General features: G+C 35.8%; 4 protein-coding genes across 5 annotated transcripts; 1 reads left to right on the forward strand and 3 right to left on the reverse strand.

The window, feature by feature from the left end:
- On the reverse strand, positions 1–1,654 carry MAKR5 (membrane-associated kinase regulator). The gene is made up of 3 exons (XM_089602406.1): positions 621–1,654; positions 438–500; positions 1–339 (listed from the first exon to the last, which is right to left on the reverse strand). Exons 1-3 carry the CDS (start codon positions 1,375–1,377, stop codon positions 272–274), a joined length of 888 nt encoding a protein of 295 aa, XP_089458532.1. The 5' UTR covers positions 1,378–1,654; the 3' UTR covers positions 1–271.
- A 13,628-nt stretch (positions 1,655–15,282) lies between these two features.
- Positions 15,283–17,186, forward strand: LOC149380242 (reticulon-like protein B5). The gene is made up of 5 exons (XM_089602933.1): positions 15,283–15,524; positions 16,087–16,267; positions 16,378–16,519; positions 16,614–16,683; positions 16,774–17,186. The coding sequence occupies exons 1-5, from the start codon at positions 15,344–15,346 to the stop codon at positions 16,935–16,937; spliced, it is 738 nt and encodes a 245-aa protein (XP_089459059.1). The 5' UTR covers positions 15,283–15,343; the 3' UTR covers positions 16,938–17,186.
- A 494-nt stretch (positions 17,187–17,680) lies between these two features.
- On the reverse strand, positions 17,681–19,956 carry LOC149380243 (F-box family protein). 2 transcript variants are annotated; one of them, XM_089602932.1, is made up of 6 exons: positions 19,628–19,956; positions 19,254–19,408; positions 19,082–19,169; positions 18,713–18,855; positions 18,507–18,637; positions 17,681–18,388 (listed from the first exon to the last, which is right to left on the reverse strand). In XM_089602932.1, exons 1-6 carry the CDS (start codon positions 19,807–19,809, stop codon positions 18,263–18,265), a joined length of 825 nt encoding a protein of 274 aa, XP_089459058.1. In that variant the 5' UTR covers positions 19,810–19,956; the 3' UTR covers positions 17,681–18,262. The 2 variants fall into 2 exon arrangements, with proteins under 2 accessions (XP_089459058.1, XP_089459057.1); XM_089602931.1 differs by having other exon boundaries at positions 17,681–18,422.
- A 1,487-nt stretch (positions 19,957–21,443) lies between these two features.
- Positions 21,444–26,106, reverse strand: LOC149380244 (P-loop containing nucleoside triphosphate hydrolases superfamily protein). Its single transcript, XM_089602590.1, has 15 exons — positions 25,678–26,106; positions 25,323–25,444; positions 25,120–25,208; positions 24,960–24,998; positions 24,750–24,834; positions 24,620–24,641; positions 24,449–24,524; positions 23,881–24,371; positions 23,684–23,765; positions 23,458–23,574; positions 22,746–23,314; positions 22,531–22,666; positions 22,358–22,426; positions 22,131–22,268; positions 21,444–22,034 (listed from the first exon to the last, which is right to left on the reverse strand). Exons 1-15 carry the CDS (start codon positions 25,899–25,901, stop codon positions 21,921–21,923), a joined length of 2,373 nt encoding a protein of 790 aa, XP_089458716.1. The 5' UTR covers positions 25,902–26,106; the 3' UTR covers positions 21,444–21,920.
- Positions 26,107–26,975: the final 869 nt, after the last annotated feature.

Below are 26,975 nucleotides of genomic sequence, written 5' to 3' on the forward strand. Positions count from 1 at the left end.
TAAACTGAATAAATAAATTTATAAAATAAAAAACTAAAAAAAAAAAAAAAAAGAACACTTTACTCGCTAGTTCTTGTCCTTTTTGTCTTTTTACAACAAGACACACATGAGAAAAAACAAAAAAAATAAAAAATAAAAAGCAGAGTCAAATTATATTCTCTTTTCTTTTCTTTTTTTTCCTTTTTCTGATTTTTTTTCTTCTGTAGCTATCAATTTCACAGAAAGTACACTATGTTCTCATAAATCAATGAATAAAACTACGACCACCGTTTTAGACTGAATTTCTCGCCGAGTTATCGTGAGATGTCTCGCTCGCCGAGTGCGATATTCGATACGAGTCTGCGATATCATAAAAGAGAGCACATTTAATAAGATATGTAAAAAAAAACATAGAAAGAAGATTAAAATCTCAGCTTTGTGAAGAATAAAAACTGTACCTGTTGTAGAGCAAGACTTGATCGAAGACGAGTCACTGGTTGATCGCGATAAATGAAAAGAATCTGAAACAAAAACAAAAAATGAGACCAGATTTAAATCTTATTTTCAAGGTTTTGACTGACTGGTTTGACCAGATTTAAGTTTTAACAGTTATTTAAAATTAGTTATTTTCTGGTTTTTACCTCTAGAGGAATTGAACGATCTCTTGCAATGCAAAATCGCGCCTTGAATTCCGTCGTGCTGTTGCAACAGCGAGTCGTCTCTCCGGCCAGACGACGACGACGCGGTCGTCGTTTGAGCGGCGTTGAACGACGGTAGAGACGTGGTCGTCGTCGTCGATTTGCTTTTCCCTAACTGCTTGCAAACGACACGAATCCCCGACCTGTGTTTGGGAGACGACACGAAATTCGCCGGCGAAACTGACGGCGATGAAGCGAAAAGCTCGGCGCTCTTCGCTTTAGCCTTGACTTTCACGTACAGAGGCTTGACGAGCTTCAGGTATCTCTGTATCACATCTTTGGAGGTCGACGATTTCGAGTCGGATTTGGGCGATTCCACGGCGTTGAGTCTTCTCGCAGATTCTCTAGCTCTTTCTGTGGATTTTGATTTCTTAAACGAGAAGGATCGGAAATTCGGAGCGGATTTGAGAATAGCTATCGGAGACTGAGGCTTTGAAGCTGGCTCTAGAGGAAGAACTCTCCGTTTCGGAATCGGATTGATCGGAGAGAGACAAAGCGACGGTTTCGGATAAGCCGGTTCGGCTGAGGCAGAGGAAGCTCTGGTTTCGTCGAATTTCGGAGAAGATATTTCTAGGTCGAAGAACGAGTCTTCTTCTTCGTGAGCTTCGTCGATTATTACGGCGTTGCTTCGAATCTCGATCACTGGAGTGGGAAACGGAACCGTTGGTTTCCAAAACTTCAGGAAGTTCAGAGCTTCCATTTCAGAGAGAGAGATAGAAAGAAAGAGAAATTGACGTACTTGATTTTCAGGGGTTTAAAGTGGGCTTTTTATAGACCGGGAAAGATAAAGGGAAAAAAAAGAGAGGTTTTTCGGTGTCTAAATTGCACTTCGTTTGATGGTTAAGGACTTCGAAAATGGTGATGAGAAAAGAGAAAGAGCTTAAATAAAGCTTTTCTTTTCTTTTGCTTTACAATAGAGAGAGAGAGAGAGAGAGTGCTATGTTTTTGTAGAATATATGTGGTTTTGTAGTTTATATGGAAAACTGACTTCATTAACGTTACGTGGTTTTAAATAGAGAAGGCTTTTTGTCAGTCAAATCAAATGCTATGTATTATTACTTATCTCTATCGCAGAGACTCGAGACCTGTGTGTGAAAAATAATTAAAATATATATATAAGTCTACGGATTCAGATGCTTTCTCTCTCTCTTACGAATTCAAAGTCTTTTGCAGAGCTTATTATTACTGTTTATTTATTTATTTATTTTTATCTACGGTCCCTGTCAATTCTCCCATAACTATATTGCTTGTAATCAATTTTGTTTTGTCTAAATTTTGTTAACTGGAATTTATTCTCCAAATTACCTAGACCATCCGTCAACATAGCTAGGCTCAGTCAGAACTCAGAAAGAATACAATAAGTTGATCTCAAATAAATATATTGAAAATATACGTATATCTCAAGTCAAATACAAAGAGAAAAAATTGTCTCTTTTATCATTCCTTTTTAACTATTTTCACCCAAAAGAATTGTGTAAATGATCTTTTAATTTTTATTTTTAAGGCGCTAGGGAGGGACTTTTTTCTTTAAGGAAACTCGTGAAAGCAAAGTAGTGAGAAACAAAAGAAACAATCAAGTGTAGTGGGTTATATCTTATATCATAGTTATATATATAGATAGGCTTTTGGTTATCCAATTTTACCACTTTGTGTTGTAAACATGTGTAATTTGGTGCAAAGTCTTTCGATACAGAAAGAGAGATGTAGGAAGGTTTATAGGGAATATATATGGGATGGTGACGAGAAATTTCCCTTTCTTAAAAGAAATGAAAAATGAAAGAGAAAAAGGCCAAAAAGAAGAGGACTCAAAGATTAAAAAAAAAAAAAGAATGGGCAAAGCAAAGACAAAGGCAAAGGCAAAGGAAGGGAAGGCCTTTTGCTTTTTGCAGAGAGACCCTTTTAAAAGATCTGGGCTAAGTCAGAGAATTGGGTTCTTTACAAGGCAACGAAATTGGTTTCAACTGGGCACGCTTGTTCAACCTATGGACCCACATATCTCTCACTCTCTTTTCTCTCTCTGTAAAATAATAAATAAAATAAAAACGAGTACCAAACCTTGCTAGTCTTTGCTGAGATGTATAAAAGGTTTGACTTGGAGTTGGAGAAATATTAGGGCATGAAAACGTTGAATAGAGCTGCAAAAATATTTTAGAGAAAGGCCCTTTTGTTATTTTTAATTTAACTACCCACCCAATACATATGTATATGTATATCTTAAAAAATAAGATTGAGATAAGGTGTTTATGTTACTTAGAGCGTGTGTATAATTTAAATATATATAAAATAGTCAATATATATATATATATATATATATAATTTAGAAGGTTTTTTTTTATAATCATATATAATTTAGAATGTGGTACATGACAATTTTAGTTTTGTGGAAGAAGACAAATTGAATGTTAACATAATTACGACTTATCACCTTTTATATGTATCCTTTTTCATGACCGTATTTGGGAAAAATAAATGGGTAAGAAAGTTACTTCTCGTGCATATAGATTTGTTGGTTTTCTTGTATTTGCTTTGGATGCTTGGAAATACTGCAAAATTCCCTATCACAGTCAATTTCCATCAAAATATATCCCTATCTTTCCTTTTCAAACAAATTATATACATAATATATATATATTAATATTTTTTTTTTAGGAAATATATATTGATAATATATATATGTATAAATATGACCTAGAAGTATAATTTATAATGCGAATCATATGCTCTGTGGTCCTAAACAACTACTTTGCATCTTTCTTTTTAGCTTTACTTTTCCATCTTTTACTTTTATTTGAAGATTTATATTATGGTCTATTGGAGAGCGCTATTATTATTTCTTCTCAAAGAAAAAAAATATAGACTTCCGTTAGTAGTGGCATGCACGTCGTAATTACCAAGACTTTGTCATATAGAGAAAAACTTCTTATGGTATATATTATATAGGCTTTGTAATCTTAGGAAAATATATATACACAATATATATACAATTGACATATATATATATATATATAAATAATGCGCACTGTAAACTTTAAAAAATAGACTTAGGTCCATTATATATACGTACTCATTATCCATCCATATTAAATATACGTACGTTGTCTAGCCGAATAATTTTTTATTATCTGTATGTCGGGCAATTTGTATTGTTACAGGGAAAAAAAAACGTCTAATTACTATTCTCATTATTAAAATTTTGCCTAAGAAATATGTGGCTAAAAAAATGAATGATAAATTAAGTATCGATCGTCACTGTACTGGTGGATCAATTTGTAAAAGCTACAAACAAACAATTTTGATCCCACCAAAAATATATAATACATTAATATATATATATATATATATATATATATATATATATATATATACACATTACTATTCCAAGATGCGATAACTTCCTGACCCTTTATACAGGCATCGAAAAAGAAAATAAAATAGTTGAAATTTATTACACAAACGAGTACAATATACAACAAATTTAAATACAACGGTGACAGAGAAACCTCTATATATCCGTTCTCTCTCTCTCTCTCTCTCTCTTTGGAGTGTATTCAAATGTAAAGAAACTTAAATACTTACCATCACGATTTTACTTTCTTTCTTGTTTTCATCTCAGGCTGTTTCAAAGAAAACTCCATTATATGCTCATCATCATCGATCATCGAGATTCAAGAGCCTCCGAACACTTGTTATGGCTTTTGTGATTGTGTGTGTGTGAGAGTCACAATCACTCAACTAAATTTTTTCATAAACGGTTGGCCGGTCAAATGATTCCTTAAAAGAATTTTGCGAATTGGTGGGGTATTTGTGTTTGCTTACCGAATCGTTTGTGCTTCATTTGCCAATTTAAATAATAAAATAGTGCGAAAAATAGAAGGAAAAAAATAACTTGTTGATCGTTGAAAAAAAAAAGGCTTGCGTCTATTTTAATTTATTTATTTATGTTGTCTACCAAGTGTTGAGTCGCCGACCTCGTTTCATAATGCAAATTAGGTTTGCCCTTCTTGTTAATGCTCAAAACCGCGATACAATAATGTACGTAAACGTAAATAGTTTTTTTTTTTTTTTTTTTTTTTTTTTTCTCACGTTGATTTTTATTCTGTTTTTTAGGCACTTGTCCTTTTAAGTTTTAAACTTGGGAAAATATCACATTTATACCCTGTGTTTTAGTGAAATGTCGAGTTTAACCCTCGGTTTTAAAAAATGTCGAGTTCATACCCTCTGTTTAACTAAAATGACGAAATTATACCCTGAAATGAATAACAGCGTCACAAATCTCCCTTTCATTGATATTAACTCTTATATAAGAAAAACCAAATCAAATCTAAATCAGTGCCCTAACTTCCAAATTCTCAATTTTGAAATAAAAATAGCTTTAAATTGAAATTAAATAATAAAACTCATACCTCCTAAGAAATGACTTCATTCCGTGTTCGAATTGTAACTCTAAATTCTGGATTCTCTGTTCGAATATGCGATTTTGATGACTATTAACTATCGATGTTTACCCATTTGCCTCTTTCTGTGTTCTTCACGATTAAGAGACTGTTGTTTATTTTTTAGTTTTTAAATAAATTACATATATGGCACGAATGAATAAAGATAATTGTTGTTTATATATACATATTATAATCAACGTCAATGAAAAGTCAATATAAAAAGAATATTCGTGACACTGTTGTCTATTTCAGGGTATAATTTCGTCATTTTAGTTAAACAGGGGGTATGAACTCGACATTTTTGAAAACCGAGGGTTAAACTCGACATTTCACTAAAACACATGGTATAAATGTGTTATTTTCCCTTTAAACTTTTACCAACTTTTTTTAATTATTTAACTTCTTTGCCAGGAGAACACATTCTAGAATAAAGTTCACATATGTACATATATAAACCTAATTCAAGGTTCAAGAACACTGATGAGTTCTATTATTAAAAAAAAAAATTGCGAAACAAACATAGAAAAAAAAACACCGTGATACATCAATGTTCACGTAAATAATCTTTTATTTTTTTACACGTTGATTTTTATTCTATTTTTTTAGGCATATGTCCTCTTTATTTTTATACTTTTAATAACTTTTTTTTATATTATTATCAAAGTTCTTTGGCAGGAGAACATATTCTAGAATAAAGTTCCACACATGTACATAAACCTAATTTCCAGGTACAAGAACATTGAGCTCTTATAGTTTTCACGTAAGGGAAATGGCCGGATCTAGTAGTCATTTTATTGTTTTGGACCAAAATATTGAGTTCTTTGTTTTGGACACTTTTAGTAGTTGGTCATGTGAGCAAGTACAATGTTGCCCTTTACTTTTATTTTTTATGTTGAAAATAACCCAAACCAAAAACCAACTCACACAAGCCATACGAGCGCACATTTACAGAAAGCCTTCAAAGCCCAAGCCAAAACCCCCTGAAAACCCTTAGCCGCCGTTAGATCAGCCTTCAGATCCACCGGCCGAAGAAGAAGATGAAGAAGAAGCCGTCGGAGAACGGTGTCGCTCACTCTGGCCCTTCTGGCCTTGTCGATGTCACCGTGGCCGATCCGACTCTGGCGCCCAATCCCCGCAAAGCCGTTCTATACCACCCCACAGTCACTCATTTGATTTCGGTCAGTCACTTTCCATGACAGTCTTGTTGATTGGGTTGGATTTTGGATCAATATTTTGTGTTGTGTTGGCAGGTTATGGCCACCATCTGCGAGGAGCTTCCTCCGGATTGTGTCATTCTCGTGTACCTTTCTGCCTCAGGTTTGTGTCTGTTGCTTTTTATTCAGGATATAGCGTTAGAAAGATGAATGAACCCAATTATATAACGGAATAAAGTGAGTGGATTAGCTTAGAGGGTTGGGGTAATTGTATTTATACTTCTTCTTGGACTCGTATTTGAGTTCCAGGTACCCTCTATATTCTTTGATGAGAGAAACAAGATAACTTGAGGTGCCTGCCTGCACATCATTTTTTTAATCGAATTTACTTTTGGTGGTGAGGACCCTGATATCCACTTCAAGTACATCGAGGTAGCTGCAAAAATTGGACAGATTAAGGAGGTTGAGCGAGTTACTCGGGAATCAAACTTCTATGATGCGGAAAAGACAACAAACTTTTTAATGGAAGCAAAGCTTCCAGATGCACGCCCTCTGATCAATGTCTGCGATCGTTTTGGTTTCGTTCCCGACCTTACTCACTATCTATATACAAGCAACATGCTTCGTTATATTGAAGGATATGTCCAAAAGGTAAAAAATTATCAGTGATTTCTTTGTTGTATATTTTTATTGTTGTGCAGACTTATGCCATACAGACAGTTGATAGTCATATTCTCTCTCTCTCATGTTACATATTGTGTTAAGATTGTATTATTACCAAAATTGTGAATATTTTTTGTTCTTATTATTGTTTTGTGTCACAGGTCAACCCGGGAAATGCTCCTTTAGTTGTTGGGCAGCTGTTAGATGATAAGTGCCAAGTAATTCAATTCCCTTAAAATTTCTCTGTGACGAATATTTCTGTAGTTGACTTTTAGTTTCGACATCTATAATTTCTGCAATTGTAGACTTTTATGTCTACAATTCTTGTGAATGTAGCCATTTATATCTACAGTTCCGATAATTGTAAACTTGTAAGTCCACAATTATATGAACTGTGGCTACAGTCACAGGAATTGTAGACATAAAAGTCTACAATTTAAAAAATTGTATACTTTAGTTTTATAAATTACATAAAATCTTAGATTAATTTTGGTGATATGAGGACTGTTTGTGTAGAGTTTCATGTTTTTTTTCTTGACATATGCAGGGAATTGCGAGATTTGTCCCCGAAGACGAGATAGTGGACCTTTGTCATTGTCTTGGTTTCGAGTTTCTAGCTTCGAATGTATGCTCTTATAACTTGTATTGGGGAAAACAAGTTGTTGTAAACTCGATCACGTTTCTAAATAACTTCTAAATAAGTGGATTTACACTCACTTACAGACACAATTTCAAATTAATACTTATTCTTTTGTTACTTTTTACACTAATTATTGTCCTTGTAAGTTCATGCCAGTGTTAAATATTCTCTGTTTTGTTGTGTCACCACCAAAATTTTCTTTTGCGAGTAATAAAATAGTTATTGTATCGGATAATCTATATTGAATAATTTGAAGTAGTTGGACTTCATAAAAATACAAATCTTTTTACTGTTAATCAGATCAAGAAAGACAAAAAAAAAATTATACTAAGAAAAAGAAACAAGCCCTCTAAAATAGTTACCCCCTAAAATAATAAATGTAAATGTTTATGTCTACAAGTTAAATAATTATAGACATGATATCTATAATTTCTATAATTGTAGACATGTATGTCTACAATTTGTATAATTATATACATATGTCTACAATTATCGATATTTATATTAGAAATTTGTAGACATATATGTCTACAATTATCGAAATTGTAGATATACATATCTACAATTATCGAAATTGTAGATAGAAAATAGTAGCAAGAGCAAGATAGTAAGCTATATGTAGGCTTGACATGCGGGTTAGCCTAAAAATCCAAATTCAGTAACAGAGACAATCAAAGTCACATGTATCTAAACTTTTCCATAAGATCAGTAGAGAAATAAACGAAATTAAAATAGTTGATTTTATGTATTTAACTGCATACAATATGAGTAATTTTTTAATTAAAATAGCCGTTCGCTGATCTGCTTCTTGAGCTCATCATTTTCCAGCAAAGGACATTCCCTGATAGCTCATTCATGTTCAGCGTCTCCAGAACTTGAAAATCTCCAAATATAAAGATGAGTGATGGATGTGGGCAGTAGTCTTTCCTCCGGAAAACACCTTATCGCTGAAGAGCCATATATTTTAAACCAGAATATTCGCAAACTTCAGAATTTCATAATAGAAATCCCAGATCAGAAAAAAGAAGAATGAAATATTAAGGAATGTGTAGAGCACAACAAATAACCAAATTCCAAAAAAAAAAAATTAATAACAAGTCATGAAGTATATAGCATTTTCTTTTTGGTTCTGCTACGAATAGTCATCAATAGAGTTCAAAAATAAAAAAATAAAAAAAGATGAATAAAGAGGAATGCCTTTGAAAGTCTGGGGAAAACTCGAACCTCTTGGGAATTTCGTCGAACAGTTGGGGTGCTTTCTCGAAGAGCTTCGACTTGTTGCACGCAGCGAGTATTCCGGCGGGGACGGAGGGTTTTAGGGCTCCGTCGAGGTCGTTCTCGGATCGGAGCTTGGGAGATGACGGAGATAAGATGAGGATGCCATTCTGGGAGCTCGCGTTCTTCAGACCCACGGCCATGGATGCCTCGGAGCTCGACTCAACCCAGGCCCAGATCGCCGATCTCCACGCCGAGCTCGAAGGAAGCTTACGAAGGAGCACAGCGACGAGCGACGCGCGAGGAAATCGGCGGAGCGCGCGTGTGAGGGCTTGGTGCGCGAAATGGCGGGAATGAGGAGCGAGTTATAGGACGAGAGGAAGATGCTGAGGATGCGCGAGGTATTGAGAGAAGAGAGAACATTCAGGGCTTGAATAAACAAAAATAAAAATTAAAGGACAAACTGGGTATGAATTATTTATCTCTCCTAAACTCACTACTAAAAGTGTCCAAAAACAATGAACTCAATATTTTGGTCAAAAACAATAAAATGACTACTAGATATGACCATTTCCCCGTAATTAATCTTGTTTTTCCCACGCGTTGAAATGCAAATTAACAAAAGCCTTTTGGGCCCCTAAAGCCTTTTGGCCCATAATATTCATCAACGTCCGAAAGTTTCGAAGACTTTCTTTTCTAATTTAGCAACATTTGACATTAGGCAGAAATGGGATTCAGATTTCGACAGTTCTGGTAGCAGACTTAACGGCTATCCAAAATGATATATTCTCTTTGCGAAGAGATGGAATATTTATTCTTGCGAAATCGAGTCTGACTCTAAGACGGCGATCTCTATCCTCCCAGGTGATTTGGATATGCAGCGTTATAATAAAATGTTTCAGCTATTTTTCTATATAAAAAAGGTTATTTATAGTCTGTAAGAAATGTTTATGTATAGTCGAAGTATGTCACATAGTATATTGTATAATATGTTAGGATGTCATCACATAGTATATTGAAATAAGTTATGTAACAAGATATACGTCAATGATATAATAATAGATAACAATGCTTAAGGAAATAACATGTAAGATATGTAACATATCCGATACAGTTATTTCTACGGGTAATTCCCATGTAAAAAAGGAAATTCACCGATGAAATTTCAAACTTTTAGGGGAAATTTCTCAGGTAAAAAGGAGTTTCAGTAATGGGATTTTTTTTTTTTTTTTTTTTTTTTTTTTTCACTACATTTGAATTGTAGCTCAAAGCCCTTAACGAATATGAGATTCCTTACTTACACACACACACTCGTTCAATTGTTTCACTCTCATATTAAATGGTTTTTTTTTATTATTATTAAAATCACGATTACAAAACTTAATCTTTATTACTCGATTGTGCCGTATGAACAAAATAGAGATTCACACAAAAAAAAAAAAAAAAACATAAAACACCAAAATCAGTTTTTTCATTGACTCTCACACAGTTAAAGCAACCATGATATTTTCAACATGAGCATCTTTGACCATATGTCGAATCATAAAATAAGACAATTTAAATGTAAGAAGCTGTCCTTCATAATACTATTGTTAATTATAACTTATTAATTTACCTACATTTTAAAGGCATTTTGATACCGTAAAAAAGTAGAGAAAAACCCATGATAGCCAAAACCTTCCATTTAACTTTTTAATAGTGATAATTGACATTAATATACTTAACACATAATCCTTCTTGAGCTATACTAAAAATATGCACACTGAAATAGGTAATCGATTCAGCCAACTACTACCATTTTTTCCAATAGCGTGTCGCGCTTTTATAGTAACTTACCGTGCAATAGGTAATGTGACATAAACAGTGTTTAAAATGCCGGCGAATTTTTCCGACAATCGGCGGCGCGGTCGTTTTCGGTCATCAAACGGCCGAAAAAAGCTAAGATGACGTTTTTCCTCGTTTTGTTGTTCGAAAATCGACAACGGCGTGTCGTTTCCATCCTCTATGTCGGTCGTTTTCGTCTACTATAAAGAGCAAAATCAAATTATTTTCGACTACAAACACAGACTTTCGGACGAAACGAGACTTCGGTGGAGATTTTCGAAGCTGGGATTGAACACGACTATAGTCGGAGATTTTCGGCGACTTTCTTCATCAGTCGATCGAGAAGAAAATATTTGAGATACATTACATGGCTTTGAAGCTAGAGTTTTCACTGTGATACGTCTGTTGAGGCGTCGTTGCTTTTGCTCTACGCGAAATGTGGCCGGGTTGGACTTGCAGCCAAGTGTTTGATGAAATGCCTGAGAGCAAAATTTGTTTGTTTTGTTTTGCTAATGTTTTTTTTTTATTGAGAACAAAAAGGATCAAGAGGAAGCAAATTGATGATGAGGACGGCGTAGAGGACTTCGGCGGAGGAGCAAGGCTGTGTGTGTTGTGTTCTAAAATTCGGTCATTTTCCAATGGAGGGTAAAACAACACTGATCATCATCAATTTACAAACAGTCGAATACAATCCACTATTTTTATTTTGATTAATTGTTTTCTTCATTTTTAGTTTTCGAAATTGTATTCAATAAAAAAAAATATTTATTCGGCATCTCAAGTCGTGACACATGACATTCCGTTTTAACTTAAACGATGCAAGTAGTAATGATTTCAAGTGTTTTAAATTTAGACTATATTTACAAATATATATGTATTCGTTTATTTTGCGTTCGGTTTTCCGTCGGAACGTCGGTTTTCCATCGAAAACAGTATTTCATTTGCCATTTTCATATTTTTTTCCTTTCGATTTCCGTCGACATAACGGTTTTCCGTGAATCAGGAGGCTCGAAACGGCAACGAAAACGAATTTAAATCCTTGGTTTTAAATGATAATACTCGATAAACACGGATCAATTAAAATTGAACAAACGTTGAATCTTAACCAAATCTTTTTTTACTAGTTAAAATTGAGACCGGATTCGGCCGGACCAAATAAAAACATCAATAAAGCCGGATTAAACCGTTTTAGATTCGTTTAAATTGTTTTAATTTAATTATACAATAACTACAAGGATAACTCAAATTGGCTTGAAAATAACCTTTTAGCAGTTAATATGTTCAACTCAAATTGTAGATCTAATTTTTTTTTTAATTAATACAAAAAATTAAATAATATATTAGATTCGGTCGGGTCCAATATAAATAGCAGTTTTAACTTCTAAATGGAATATGACCACTTGCAATTAGTTCGATAATCGGATTGAAATGGATTAGAGTAAATATTGTATTAATCAAACTATTATTTGAAACCCGATCCAATGTATATGCAATGTTAATGCTTAATTTTATCATTCAATTGAGTAATTCTGAAGCCTTGCAAGTGAGAGAATACGAGTGATTGGCCAACCAAAATAACTAAGGAAAACATATATATATACAATTTGAAAAAGTTTAACTAAGGAAAACATATATATATATATATATTGTTTTAGTGAAAAAGTTTAACTTTTAACTAAGGAAAACATATATATATATATATTGTTTTAGTGAAAAAGTTTAACTTTTAGTTTTTAAAAATATCGAGTTTGTATCATCTGTTTAATTAAAATGACAAAATTATACAATAAAATAGATAAAAGTACCACAAATGTTCCTTGTATTGACTTTTCATTGATGTTGACTGTAATATTTATATGTAAACCTCATTTTACCCTTATTCATTCGCACCCTATATATTAATTTATTTAAAAACGATAAGACAATCATTTAATCATGGAGAATACAGACTGACAGAAGGTCATGAATCATGGTGAATACAGCCAGAGTTGTAATTTGAACATGGAAGAAAACCACCTCTTGGGAGGTGTTGTCGCTGAAAATTGGACAACGTCGAAGGCTTCAGATGGTTCGACCCAAGGCCAGACTTAGTGGCCGCGCCCGAGCCGAGTCTGTAAAAACTTGAAAGTCACCAGTTTCCTCCCCTAGCTCAAGAAACGTTTTTCTTTCGTCGCAGAGACATGAAAGTAAAAAGAAGAAGAAAATAAGCTTAGAGGGGCACAGAGGCGGTACCTCCGGCGCGCGCTCCGACGCTTAATATTAGTCTGATTGCTATGCGTGAGGTGGGGGCACCGTTATTCTTTGAGAATATTTGAGAGAATCAAGTTCGATCAGAGTGAAAAGCAAGTGCGAAGGGTCCTCGACAACGTTTCACGACTCTGGAATCGACTAATTGTATTGAGAGAGAATTTTGTGCGTACATGCCCTCTCTGAGGAGGGGTACTTATAATGCTTGAGAAGCTGAGGAGGTGCCTTTGGTCGTTTGGCATGAAGCGCGCGACGTGATTTGGTGAGCATGAGAGCAAGGAGCAGTGCGCGCGAGCGCCCGATTTTTGAGGAGCGCACGCCACGTGCGTGTTCTCTTCTTGGCGGATGGGCTCGAGCTTAGATTTTGTGCCAATTTCAAATGGGCTTTTGACTCCTTTGGGCCTTGATGCGCTTTATTGTGGCTTGGCCTGTTAGACTTTTTTTTTATGTGGAATTCGTCGTAAGTTGCGACGAATTTCATATTTTTTGTTTTTAGAAAACGACCGACAACATGAGGTATGAGTTTTATTAGTCTATTTCGATTTAGGGGTTATTTTTTACTTCAAAATTGAGAATTTCGGGTTGGGACACTGGTTTGAGGTTTGGTTCGATTTTTTTATGTCAGAGTAAACATTGATGAAAAGTAAAAAAAAAAAAAAAAAAAGATTCGTTCTGTTCTTTATTTTATGGTATAATTCCGTCATATTAATTAAACAGATGATACACATTCAATATTTTTGATAACCAAAGATTAAACTTGATATTTCACTAAAACATAGGATATATATGTGTCATTTTCCTATTTAAAGTTTTTTGGAGATATTTTTATCTTGATGATAAAAAAAAATTCGATACGAATGAATACTACTTATGTTTATGATCTAACCATTATTTTTTCTATATATAAAAAAAAAGTTTTCTTAAATAAAAAAAATTAAAAAAAAACACGGTTGATTAAAGTTAAACAAACAATGCTTTTGTGAGTAGAGCGAGTTCAAGAAGTTCCTCTACTTTGTATTGTAATATATATATGTATGTATATATATATATATATATATATATATATATATATATATGTATGTATTTTTATCGAAGTGACGCCCATCATGTTCCATTAACGGTGTAGCTCCGGAACTGCCACGTGTCTTTTGGTGAGACGTTCCTACATTCTGATTCTGATTTTCGGAATGGGCGAATCTCAGATCCAATGCCACGTGTGGCAGTAAAAGCGCACGCCGTGGAACCCACATGTAACGATGAAATTCGGACCAGCCGTTAAAATTAAACGGCCGTTGGGCCTCGACTTGTAGTTGTAGTCATGAACAGACCCTCCTATAAATACATTATAAATACATATAAATGTACATTATTTAATCGCTGTGCACTTATATATAGAAGAATATCCACGCGCTTCATTATTACAATTAAAATGGGACAGTTATTTTTCCATTTAATTGTAGTTAATTTCAATTTTTTTATACATGCATGCTTCTACATGTCGACTCTTTATTACTTGTACTTGGCATTGATTCATATAAAGAAATGTTATCACATCGATCCCCTATTTTTACCCACCACTCATTTTCCTATATTATTTTTCTTTCTTTCTTTCTTGTTTTTATGATGAAGATTCCACATTAAAGTTTTAAGAAAAAATTCCTCAAGAGTTTATTAAAATTATGTACTTCTCCCTTTCTTTTGTTAATTGTTTTTAGATAAAGTTACCAAATTAAGATATGATACAAAATAAAAAATAGTCCATGTGCAAACATCTGTATAAAAGTAAAATGTGTCTCAAAATTCATGATAAGTCACGTATCACATGAAAAAGGCAATAGAATATTGAAATATATTATAAGATCATTACTCGTTATTTTTTATCATCAAACTGACTTTAGAAAAAAAAAAAAAGTTATAAACTATTGACTATTAAAAATAATAGTTACATTCTTACAGCCAATAGTTTGTGAATTTCTTGGAAGTCTTAACGTCTTTAAAAATTAAACTCAAAAGTAAGAAAAATATACTAATTTATTTGTTCATTCATCATTCTAATCTGTGATGTTAATGTGACAAACTTTAGAACACAGATATATTTCCAAATAGAAAACAGTACATTGCCAAAAATTCTTTATTTTATTTAGAATAAAAAATAATTCTAGAAAACAATTCTAAAAAAACAAGGTATTAAGAAAAAGAAAAAAAGAGAGAAGAAAGATGGTAATTATACAGGTACAGCTACTAAAGGGTTGGAAACAGTAAAAATTTCCCAAAATGCACACATTCCTCGGTCTCCGTTAAATCCACCAAACCCAACGCACTCATCATCACCATTTTCAACGGCTCAGATTCGTTCACTTATTTGATCACACTCTCTCTCTAAAAACCCATATAAACGTTCCTCTCTCACTCATATTCTCACTCACTCTTCTCTCTCTATAATCGCTTTGCATTGTGTTAGTGTGTGTGTTCGAGTGAGAAAAGATCATGGCCGAACCAGAGTCTCTGATTGAGAAGATCACGGAGAAGATCCACGGCCACGATTCGTCGTCTTCGTCGGACTCCGACGCCGATGATAAGCCTTCCAAGGTCGAGGCTGCTCAGGCCAAGGTCTTCAGGCTCTTCGGCCGAGAAAAGCCGGTCCACAAGGTCCTCGGCGGTGGAAAACGTCCGTACATTTCCCATCCTTTTTTAAATACACAAGTATTCGTATATATATGATTTGTTTTGCGTGATCGCTTGTGATTGCAATGGAACAGGAATACTCCACTGTGTCTAATTTGATCGATAATGGTGTTTTGTCCGCTCAATTTCTTTCGTTTTATAGATTAGTGGCTTAGCAAGGATGTGTTATGACAGATCGTGATTGTATTTGTGGATAACAACACGCTTATAGAATGTGGTTTATTTGTGTATTTATAACTCGAACCTCGAACAAAATGAAAACTTCGGATATTAGTTGGAAGAACGTTAATATTCCAAGTCGAACCGTAAAAGTAAACATCACAAATTCCTAAAAAAAATTCATACTGTGCAAGGAATCATATTGTTTTTCTAGAAAAATAAATCAAATTCAATAACATGATATTTGAATATGGTTTAATTGTGTATTTATATCTTGAACCTTGAACAAAATGAATCCAAACAAGTAAATATTATTCATTATGTAGTACGTATTGAAATTCTTTTTGATGATCTGGAAAATTGACATGTTGAGGTAAATCTTTTAGCCGCGGATGTATTCCTGTGGAGGAACAAGAAGCTCTCGGGTGGTGTTCTTGGCGCTGCCACGGTGTTGTGGGTGCTCTTCGAGTTGCTCGAGTATCATTTAATAACACTGCTCTGTCATACATGCATACTATCTCTGGCTCTCCTTTTCCTGTGGTCCAACGCCTCAACTTTCATCACAAAGTAAGGTTACATTCATTTAGAGTCTCACATCGTCGATTTCCTTGGAGAAAAATAACTCTATACGGTATGGGGATTTCTTTTTTACATCACAATGTCTGTCCCTAAATCAGGTCTCCGCCGCAATTCCCTGAGATTAAACTCCCTGAACAGTGCGTGCTCGAAGCTGCTTCTGCGCTGAGAAACGAAGTGAATTATGGATTGGGTGTACTGAAAGACATTGCTTCAGGGAAAGAGCCAAAGAAGTTTTTTGGCGTAAGTCGATATCTACATTTTTGGAAATATAAGCATATATGATCAGTTGCTGGGATTTTCTTTGATGCTATATATTTTCCATGCTGTTTAACAGGTTATTTTCGGCTTGTGGGTTCTGTCCATTGTTGGAAACTGGTGCAACTTCCTTACCCTGTTCTACATAAGTAAGACCTCCTTGAATTTTTCACAATCTAAAACGGTCTGTGACACGTCTTGGGTCTTTTATAACACCGATTTCGATTTCTCTGCAACAGCATTTGTCGTGCTTCACACCGTGCCCTTGTTCTACGAGAAGTACGAAGACCAGGTCGACTCGTACTCCGAGAAGGCGACGATCGAGCTCAAGAAGCACTACTATGTTTTCGACGAAAAGGTGTTGAGTAAAATCCCTAAAGGCCCTTTGAAGAAGAAGGATTAGAAAGCTGGAAGAGAGTTGCGAAGCTTATAATTAGGTTCAGAAATGCCAGAGATGACATTGGTTAATCGTCATGTTTAGTCTTAGATTTGTTCATCTGCTGTTTCCAATAGGCTCTCTCTGTTGCTTCCTTTGTTGCTGTTGTTGTTTATTATTAATTTTTTTGTTTTGGCTTCAGATTGTTCGGATCCACACAGTTAAATACATAGCGGTGTATCGCAGTGCCAACATTTCTGCTTTTCGAAGCTTCAATCATATAGAGAGAGGACATATAATTGTTTCCCTCAACAAACTAATGATATTTGTTAAAAGGAAAAAAATGGTATTTTAATTAGCAAGGACTTTTGATTGATATCGGTTTAAATTGTCAGAAATATGATTATTGTAAACAAATTTATGCAACGGGGATAAGAAAACAAGGCAGACTCTTTAATGAGACACCACTTCTGCTAGTAAATCTAAATTTAATTAAATGACAGAAAGAGAACGAGTAATCTTGGAAATGAAGAACGATATATTATCTCTCATCTTTACGAATAAAGCAGAGTTGGTTATACATACTAGTGAGAGGTATAAAAATGCCTAAGATGGTGATTTTGTGAATATATCAAATTTTCTAAACCTTTCATAGATATCTCTTTATTTTTAATTGTGAGATAGTTTTACTTTTATTTTACATGAAAGTTGCGGAGAAAAAGTTAAATGAAATTGTAAATAGAAACTAAAAGTATTCAAATAGATCAGTAAACAAGAAGGAAAATCACGTAAAAATAAAGAAATACGGAATGAAAAAAAGTATACGAGCATTTCAGGGATGAAGTTTAAAAAGAAGGTACAAAAAGTCATTTCCACTATATACTAACTCCGTAACAGACTAATATATTACTGTTTTTGGCCTGAGATAGATGAACGGGCCGATAGTAACAGAGTGATAAAAAACTCCCGCATTCGACGTCAACAAGGCATATCTCATTGACAATTAAAAAAAAACTCTTTATTACTCTTGTACATCTTATTTATTAGAACATTGGGATTTGGTTCCGGAGTTGAAAAAGGACTGACCAACTTTCGGTTAGAATATTACATCTGAAGGCTGGCCACTCTTTTTTCAATTCCGGACCAAATTTTCCACCTAATCAAGAACAAGATACAATACTAGATGTGCAAATGTAAGTAATAAATAGTTGATGGGATTGTCAACGAGATATAACTTAATGATGTCAAATGAGGTACTTTTCGGACAATTTGTCACGATCGGTCTCTCCTTTGTACTTTACCGGCCACAAGCCATGAGGATGGAATTAACAATAATCCCAATATATTGTTTACTAGTTAACGTCGTCAAGTTTAGCAACTAACCCCATGATCTGCAAATGGAATTGCCCAATGCTTATACATTGCCCGCGGTGAATCTTCCTCTGAATCACTCTCGTCTTCCTCCGAACAGTTGATCGCTGTCAAAGAATCATCCGAAATGTATCTCAGAATCTGTGAACAGAGAAAAGTGTCGATAAAGGATCGCACCACAACAATTCATCATTTCTATATACAACAGAAAAAAAATGGCAATACCTGACTAAGTGAGACAAGCTTGATTTGGCGATTACAACTTTCGTTCGGACATCTCATGTTAACATCCCAAACTATCGTTTTGCAGTTTCCGCAGTAGCCTCTACCCGATGTCAAATTTTTCTTCGAAATCCCTAAAATCACATTAAAACAAAAACACAAATTTTCATGATTTACTCGGTGAGAAAAGAAGTCGAAACAAACGATACCTCTATATTTTCTTTTGAAGACCTCTCTCCAATCGCTGCTCATTCCACCACCTGTCTGATAAGCTCTAATCTCATAATTCCCAAAGAAGGCATCGTACTGAGCACGCCAAAGCATATCATCACTCGCCGCTGAATTCCAGGACCTGAAACCACGATCCATGACGAGACACGTCACTCGACACACTTCTAATTTCAGGGTAAAAAAAGTATATACACAACGTAATGGAAATTGGAACTATATTAACTAGTATTTATTCATCATCTATGTTACGTCAGATTTTTATGGGACAAGCTTTTTGACATCCCAAACTCTAATTTGGTTTATTCTGGGCCGCGAGAATTAATTCTTTCGAACTCCATTCTATTTACCAGCAGACAGACGCAACGGAAGCTAGGGATTTCAGATCGAGGAAGCCAAAGATGTGGATGAGAACATCTTGTGGAAACTCCAAGGAACCTGAAAAAAAGTAAACCCCATTACAAATCAGATTGGCCTAACCATATACTAACACTCATTATCATTTCATAAAAGGGGTTGGACCTTTTTCTTCCTGGCGGGTTTTACAGCGGCGCTTGTGAGCAATCATCGCTTGCTTAAACTCCACCGCACCCAAACTCTTCTTCTGCTTCGGAAGCGAAGCCTCAACGCTCTGATAAAGCAAACGAGCCTCCGAAACCGCGTTTCTTGTCTGCATTCTGGGATTGCACCATCAAGTTTATGTTTTTACTTCAATATATACACACATGTCTATATGTATAACTTTTTGTGCAACCAAAACCAAGAGAAGCATGTCAAGAACTTGAATTTTTAATAACGAATCCTTTTTTTATTCATTCTAACTCAATTTCGCTCATCAGTACTCAAATTAACTACTAAACCAAAGGAAAATGATCAAGAGAGTAAAATTAACGAACCCGGCAAGAAGACGAAAGGCTGTGAGAACGTCTTGAAAGATCAAAGCTTGCAGATTCTTGGGAAATTGGGAATAACCGTGTCGGAGAAGAAAGCTTAGCTCTTTGCAGCAGAAAGAATATCGGTGATTTTTGGGGATAGAGTCGCTGTAACCAAGCTTTTGGTATCTTTTAATTAGCGACATCGTTCAATTAGGGTTACTCAAATATGCTCACTTGCACCGATGATTTGGGATTTTGGAAACTGGGGTTACGGAAATCAAGCGTTTATGGCGGTGGTTCGAGGCCACTGGTTAAGAAATTCGGCGGTAACGCCGGTAAGATGTATATAATATTATAATGCGCTTAATTTTATCGCGTTGTATTTATTTAGTAAAACCGTAAAATAACAAAAGTAACGGTTTTAGGTACAATATTTTCAAAATAGCGGCTTTTAAATTCTTTTAAAAATAATATTTTTTTTCAAACGATAAATACTCTATCTCTTAGCCCTAGCATTTTCCTATATGTATATATATAATATGTGCGCCGATTGTTAGTAATGAGCACATTAGAGTTGTAAACATCTTTCTCGTGATTTCGAGTTTTAGTAAGAATTTGCAACAACAAAGTCGATATAATTTTCGCATTGAAAGTGAACCATTATAAATCTATGTGTGTTCTTCGCGTTTTTTGTGCAATTCGTTTTCTGATTTTAGGTTGGATTTGGGATCAAATCCTAATATTTAGTAAATGAATTTACGAATCTAGTATATATTTACTACGAGAGGGTATTTGTGGAATAGTGTGATATTAGTTACTTGGTGGATTACTTCTTTTAATTAAATGAAATTTGAGCTAAAATTTTAATGACATGAGTGAGTTGTGCTACTGTGGGTGTAGACGGCTTTTCTAAACATAAATGTTATTGGGCCGAAAAGCTCGATAATTTAAGAAGGCCCGTGCGGCCCAACAACATATGAAAATACCAAACTACATCATTGTTGTCGTTCGTCATTCTTTTACCGCGTACAGATCGACCTGAGACAAGCCATTTGAACCCAACCCATCTCCTTGAGACGAATTTGGCTCGCCTTCTTCCAAAAGCAACCGCGAAGTCGAAATCAGCACATGGCCCGCCGTTATCTCTCAAGACTCGGATCTGTTGACGAATTCTTCACGGCTGTTAAACCAAGCAGTGTGGCATGGCACAACGAGAGAAAGCGAAGGACGAAGTCATCGACGCGTGACTTCGAAGAGTGTTCGTCATCCTATAAATTCATTTCTTCCGAGAAAAAAATGCATGTTCTTTATTATTTCTCTCAATTATATTGTTTTGAACTAGTCATTCTTATTGTCTCAATTTTTGAATTCGACCCTTAATTTGTCCATTAATAAAATCGCATTTGTTCCTAATTTAAAATATATATTAAAAATAGATAATTCCACATTTATTTTTTTTGAGAAATGATAATTCCACATTTTGTATACATATATATTAAAAAAACTATATCCGCGGGTTTGTGTGAGGAGAGGAGTGGCCTATTGTTGCTAGGTGTACTCAAACTCTCCTTTCCCTCTTCTTCAATTATATGCACTAAAGAAGGTGACTCGAAAGGACAAGGACATTAGACCACCATTTGTAAAGTCGTCGGAGACAGACAAGACTACTTAAAAATTGTGCTCTAATCACAAACTTCACTCTAACATCGGAACTCTCAAGTTTTCATCTAAGCTTCACGGTGATCACCTCCAACTAATTGTCATTTTCTAGCACCCAACAAGAAGTATTTGGTTGATGAAAGAGTAACAATTGTTTTGCTTTTCGGAAAATGAGAGAATATCATGATTGATTGTAATTAATCTAACGTTACTTGATAACAACAATGCGCAAATATTAAAACAACTACTAATAATCATAATAATAATAATGATAATAACACTATAGAACCAATTTACAAAAATACTAGTGCTCTACAAGGGGTCACTGGCTCATGACCACTTCAACACCAGAAAAGAAAATGACATTCAATGAAACACAGCTACTAAAATCTACTATGAAAAATGATATGCGACCGATGTTGGTTTTTATAGGGCGGCCTAGATAAATTCCGACACCCCATCTTTGTACTTATATAAAATAAATGGCTAAGTAGATATACTAATTTCACTCCAACAAGCTTGGCTCAGGCGTGAAGATTTGTGGCGGTAGAGATTTTCAATGTGCACTAAAAAATCGAATACTCTTTCTTCACATTCCTTTCACAACACACACACACACACAATAAAATCTTAATATTCGTTTTTCGAAACTGTTTTAGAGGAAGTAAGTTAGTTGTTGCTTCTTCCTCGAACCACCTTCACCATACAACTCGTTCCACTGCTTCAATTCGTTCATTATCGACCCCTCTGAAGCGAAACTTGCTGCAACCTGCAATTTGTGTTGATGTTTGTTTATGAATATGGACCATTGAAAGAAAAGGAAAAAGGATTGCTTGTAGATCAAGTTGCTGGTATTATGTGTTACCTGATTCTTTGCTTGCCTCATATCTTCCATATTTAGAGTCCTGAGACTGATTACTTTCTCTTCCTTGTCTTCTTCTTTTGGGGCCAAAGCCTCTTCTGAGGTTGAAGAGCTTTCTAAATCATTCTTCTTCTTCTTGTCCTGCATTTTTCACCGTTTCGAAATGTTTTCGAGTGTCAATGTGAGAAGAATATTTTTACACACAGAAAATGAAGTCTTTCAAAAGTTACCTTTTCCTTTTCCCTCTCTTGTTGTAACAATTCCCTAACAGGCCGATACGCAGCCGTGATGCACAAATTCTGTTCCCGAAAAAGTAGTTCAGTCTCATACTCAAATGAATACAAATATCAAATGTGGGTTCATTAAGCTTTTCCTAAAAAAAAAAAGGGAAATGTTGATGTACCTTGAGATCACTTCCACTATACCCTTCTGTCATCACTGCGAGCTCTTTGAAGTCTAGAGTCTCGACTTTCTCTTTCGCCAGAAGGGTTCTCAGTATCATTTCCCTGCTCTCAATTGAAGGCAGACTAACCATGATTCTGCATACACACCGAGGTTTGATCAGTATCACGGGCTGGTTCTGAGATGGAACCTCGTAGTATTTATATGTATATATACCTGCGCTCGAAGCGTCTGATGATGGCTTCATCGAGGTCAAAAGGCCTGTTGGTGGCGGCGAGAACGAGGATTCGCTCGCCGGGCTTGGTCAAGAGGCCGTCCCAGTGAGACATGAACTCGTTCTTGATCTTCCTCATGGCCTCGTGCTCGCCGACCCTGGTGCGCTGCCCGAGCATGCTGTCGACCTCGTCCACGAAGATGATCGTCGGCGACACCTTGGCCGCGAGTGTGAATAGAGCCCTCACGTTCTTCTCGTCCTCGCCGAACCACTTTGACGTGATCGTCGACATCGACACGTTGATGAAGCTCGCTCCCGCCTCGTTCGCGATGGCCTTCGCCAGCATCGTCTTCCCCGTCCCCGGCGGCCCGAAGAGGAGAATTCCGCGGCACGGCTTCAGGAGACCGCCCTTGAAGAGGTCCGGTCTCCGCAGCGGAAGCATCACGAGCTCTTGGAGAGACTCCTTGATGTCGCTCAGAGCGCCGATGTCGGCGAAGGTCACGCCTATCTCGCTCGCCGGGATCACCTCCGGCCTTATCCGTTTCTCGAACTCGTTGTCCGGCGGAACTTCCTGCGCAAGTAACACGGCGACGTAAGAAAAAAAAACTGAGCAGATGACACCTCGTCATACTTAACGCGGCGCAAGTAACGTTTATGTGATGTCTCTTCTTAAATGATGTTTTAAGATAGAATGCTTCTAAGCTCAGTTCTTACTTTCACCGGAGGCGTGTTTTCGCTGTCCTTTTTACCGGAAGAAAGGGATTTCTCTCCTTCGCCTTTGTTTTCTGGTCCTTGACCTTCTGATTTCGCGCTGATAGCTTCTTCGCCCTCCTATGAAACCAAGGGAAGATATACATTTATTTATTTATTTATTTATTTATTTAATAAAACATCTCAACAAACTCGAACCATATCACTCGAGAATTGAAAAGAAAAAGACCTTTGAAGACTCAGCATTAGTCTCCATCTTCAAAGACTCTCCACTTTTTCCTTCTTGGAATATACTCAATCCATGTGTAAGACTGCAACAACAAGAAAGAAGAAAAAAAAAAAAGGTCAAATACTCTCTCCCTTTTCCTCTTCACAACTAGTACTACAACAAACAAACAAACAAACAAGCAGTTTATTAGTAGCGACCTCTTCGACGATATGAGAAGCTTTCCGTTGCGGTACTCGGGGTCTTTGTTGTGCAGCAAATGGTAGGAGATCGCGGTGACGACGATCTCCTCGATGCAGTTTCCGAGGACGAGCGTGTCCGCGTGGCAGATCGATGCCAAGTCATCGCACTCGAGGTCGTTGGCTGCGAGTGCCTCGGAGATGTGGTTTCTGTTGTCTTGTGACCGAATCGCCCTCATGTCCTCTTCCATCTGAGCCTTCCAGCAAAGCAGGTGGGTCTCGTCCTCCGGCGGCTTGATCTCGATGCTGTAAGGGAACATCCCCGAAATCCTCTCCCCGACCCCGTCCCCAGAACCAAGTGCCTCTCTGGAGCCGAGGATCACAACCGACCCCGAAAGCTTCTCCATCATCTTCCGGAACAACCCGTGGAATCTCTCCGACTGGTTTAGAAGCCTCTCCACGTCGCGGATGTAGAGTATGATCGGGCGAGTCTCAGATTTCGACGCAATCACCTATGAAACACCTTGTGAGTGTGTTTGAAGATTCATAGACAAGAGAGTTTTTGTGTGAGCTATGTATCTATATATACCTTGTAAAGTGACTGGACAAAGTCCTTCTCGTCAAAACACCAGCTCGTCGTCGAGTGCTTCAAGCCTTCGGTGCCCCTGGGAACAAAGCAGGCATTTTGGTTGAGAGACATGAAATTTATATGATTCTCTGTAACAGAAAGAAATTTAAGGTTATTCTTATACATATGTACCTTGATTTGACATCTGGAGTACCTGCAAAAAAAAGAATAGAAAAACAGAAAAAAACAATTCTGTAAATATACTCTCTCAAGGACTATGTTTTTGGTGAAGGTATGGTTTGAGGGTAAGTTGTTTCCATACCTTTGGGTTCAGCAATCGACGAGAAGGAGCTGAATAAAGTTGATACTCGCTCCAATGCGGCTTCTGAGATGGAACGGCTCGAAGACTACAGATGAGAAGGGACTGTATATGATCAGGACTCTTTTCACTTTTTTGTTTTTACTCAATTCATTCATTTATGCTTTAAACTATCACAAAAAGAAACAAAGTAGTAGAGACTGGAAAGCTTACCGATGATTCTCGTTTAGCACATCCGTATTTGCTCTGCATCTGCGATGACAGCAAATGAATCGAAGCAATAAAAATATGAGCACTGGCTGTATAATAATAATAATAATAACAAAAAAAAAAAGAGAGAAGATCATATTCATGTTTGTGGACATGGCTCTACCTTTAGAGAGAAAGCAGTAACATCTAATAAAAGCAGCTTTGATTTGAAGTGATGTGCTAAAGCCTTGGCAAGCATTTGGTGGTAAATCTCTTCAACACAAAACATACCCCAAATATGTCAAAAATCACACTAATTCACTCACAAAAATTTAAAAATTGTACAGCTACAAACAAACCTGCTATCTTTAAAAAAAAAAAACAAACCTGCTGGTCCGGAGAGCAAAATGGCTCGGCTAGCGGGCGAGAGGTTTCGGGTGTGCTTCGAAAACTCGGCGTGCCTCAGATGAACCATCGCAGCGCTGGTCAACAACACTTTTGTTCTCTCGCTGTCGTTGACCACCAATCATTATCAGAACACAAGAGTCAGGATAAGAAGAATCTATCTACAAGTACAAGCTATAACTTAGTTGGTCAATTTACTTTTCTTAAAACCCAAATTGACAGCTCAATGTCAAAGCAGAACACTTCTGGATCCCCAAAAAGAATATACAAAAGAAACCCAGTACTAATTAATAATAAATTAAATAAATAAATAAAGGAGGTGATATTCTTGAATTACCTCAAGTAATAAGGGAAATCATCAAATGTGACATTGATATCTCTGCCATCAAAGACGAGTCTGAGAAGCTCATGCTCAATCTGGTCTTCTGAGATGAAATCTGGTGTGGTGTTGATATTGGTTCCTTTGACCCATTTGGTCACTGACTGACCAGAGCTCAATAACCCAACTCCCACACCAACCCCAACACTCAGAGCTGACAACAGAACATGTTTCTGTTCCATATCTGATCTCAAAACTTCTCTCTATCTCACAACCCTTCTTCTCTGCTCTTACAGAAGATTCAACAGAGGTTAATGGAGCCAAAGATCGAGCCTTGACTTGAGCGTTTACGGGATTTCTTTCCTTTTCCTATTTTCTCTTTTTCTTGAAAACAAATTTAAGATGAAGAGAGAATGAGAGAATGAGAGAGAGAGAGAGAGAGAGAGAGATATCGTGTGATACGTTATTGTATGAGTTTACCATTGTAGTCTTCCCTGCCATTATTTATAGCATGCCATAATACTTTTGCACGTTAAATTCTTCCCATAAAAGTATTATAATCAAAATGAGGAAAAACACCTTTTTTCTTTCTTCTTCTTTTTTATTTATTAAATTAATATGCGAATTTAGGTGTATTTATTTTTGTCATTTATTTATTATTATGTGATTGATTTAAGATTTATCTACCAACTCATTTTTATTTTATTTTATTCATAAACAAAAATCAGTAAAATCTAGTTAGTGGATTGAGTCCCTTGGAAAGGCACCGACTTATAGCAATGTGGAACTTCTATGAAAGTATGGACATAGTTAGTGAAATCTGAAATCTAGTTAGTGTTAACTTTTTCTTTTGCCAATTTTTTTGTCGGAAATCTGAATTTTTTTCGTCACTTCAGCTATTGTGAAATTAGTAGGTAATTGACTATTTTCTTAGATCATATAATATTTGCTTTTGTAAAAATCAAATTTTCTGATAACTTGCTAGCTACGAAACCCTTAAAAGAATAAAAAACACTATTGACGATAAAAGAAAGAGTAAATTAAATATAACTTCTATGATGGAAGAGATTAAAAAACATGAAAGTAGATGGGATCAGAAAAATAATACGAGCACGTGACTTCTAGAGTTGTGTTGGTCCTACATAAGTCTCTAGACAAAACATTTGTCACATTACCGGTATTATCCAACTATTTTCATAATTTATATTAACATAACGTTTAGACATCTAAATAATGCTGTTAAACAAGAATTTAGTATTTGCAATTGATAACTTCAAATTGGAAACTGTTAATTAATGAGGAAAAGATCGAAAAAA

Source organism: Urtica dioica, chromosome 12 (genome assembly GCF_054948205.1).
Source record: "Urtica dioica subsp. dioica isolate 48M chromosome 12, U.dioica_male_clone48M_v1_H2, whole genome shotgun sequence".
Taxonomy (NCBI): Eukaryota; Viridiplantae; Streptophyta; class Magnoliopsida; order Rosales; family Urticaceae; genus Urtica; species Urtica dioica.

Excerpts from the sequence above, each read along its gene's own strand:
- MAKR5 (XM_089602406.1), bottom strand. The coding sequence starts at position 1,377 with ATGGAAGCTCTGAACTTCCTGAAGTTTTGGAAACCAACGGTTCCGTTT. Across the intron at positions 501-620 it reads ATCGTTCAATTCCTCTAGAG|ATTCTTTTCATTTATCGCGA; the intron begins GTAAAAACCAGA and ends TTTTTGTTTCAG. Across the intron at positions 340-437 it reads CAAGTCTTGCTCTACAACAG|ACTCGTATCGAATATCGCAC; the intron begins GTACAGTTTTTA and ends ATGATATCGCAG.
- LOC149380242 (XM_089602933.1), top strand. The coding sequence starts at position 15,344 with ATGGCCGAACCAGAGTCTCTGATTGAGAAGATCACGGAGAAGATCCAC. Across the intron at positions 16,268-16,377 it reads GCCTCAACTTTCATCACAAA|GTCTCCGCCGCAATTCCCTG; the intron begins GTAAGGTTACAT and ends TCCCTAAATCAG. Across the intron at positions 16,684-16,773 it reads CCTTACCCTGTTCTACATAA|CATTTGTCGTGCTTCACACC; the intron begins GTAAGACCTCCT and ends TCTCTGCAACAG.
- LOC149380243 (XM_089602931.1), bottom strand. The coding sequence starts at position 19,809 with ATGTCGCTAATTAAAAGATACCAAAAGCTTGGTTACAGCGACTCTATC. Across the intron at positions 18,856-19,081 it reads TCCGTTGCGTCTGTCTGCTG|GTCCTGGAATTCAGCGGCGA; the intron begins GTAAATAGAATG and ends TCGTGGTTTCAG. Across the intron at positions 18,423-18,506 it reads AGCTTGTCTCACTTAGTCAG|ATTCTGAGATACATTTCGGA; the intron begins GTATTGCCATTT and ends CTCTGTTCACAG.
- LOC149380244 (XM_089602590.1), bottom strand. The coding sequence starts at position 25,901 with ATGGAACAGAAACATGTTCTGTTGTCAGCTCTGAGTGTTGGGGTTGGT. Across the intron at positions 25,209-25,322 it reads TTTGCTCTCCGGACCAGCAG|AGATTTACCACCAAATGCTT; the intron begins GTTTGTTTTTTT and ends TTTGTGTTGAAG. Across the intron at positions 23,766-23,880 it reads CTTCTCATATCGTCGAAGAG|TCTTACACATGGATTGAGTA; the intron begins GTCGCTACTAAT and ends TTGTTGTTGCAG.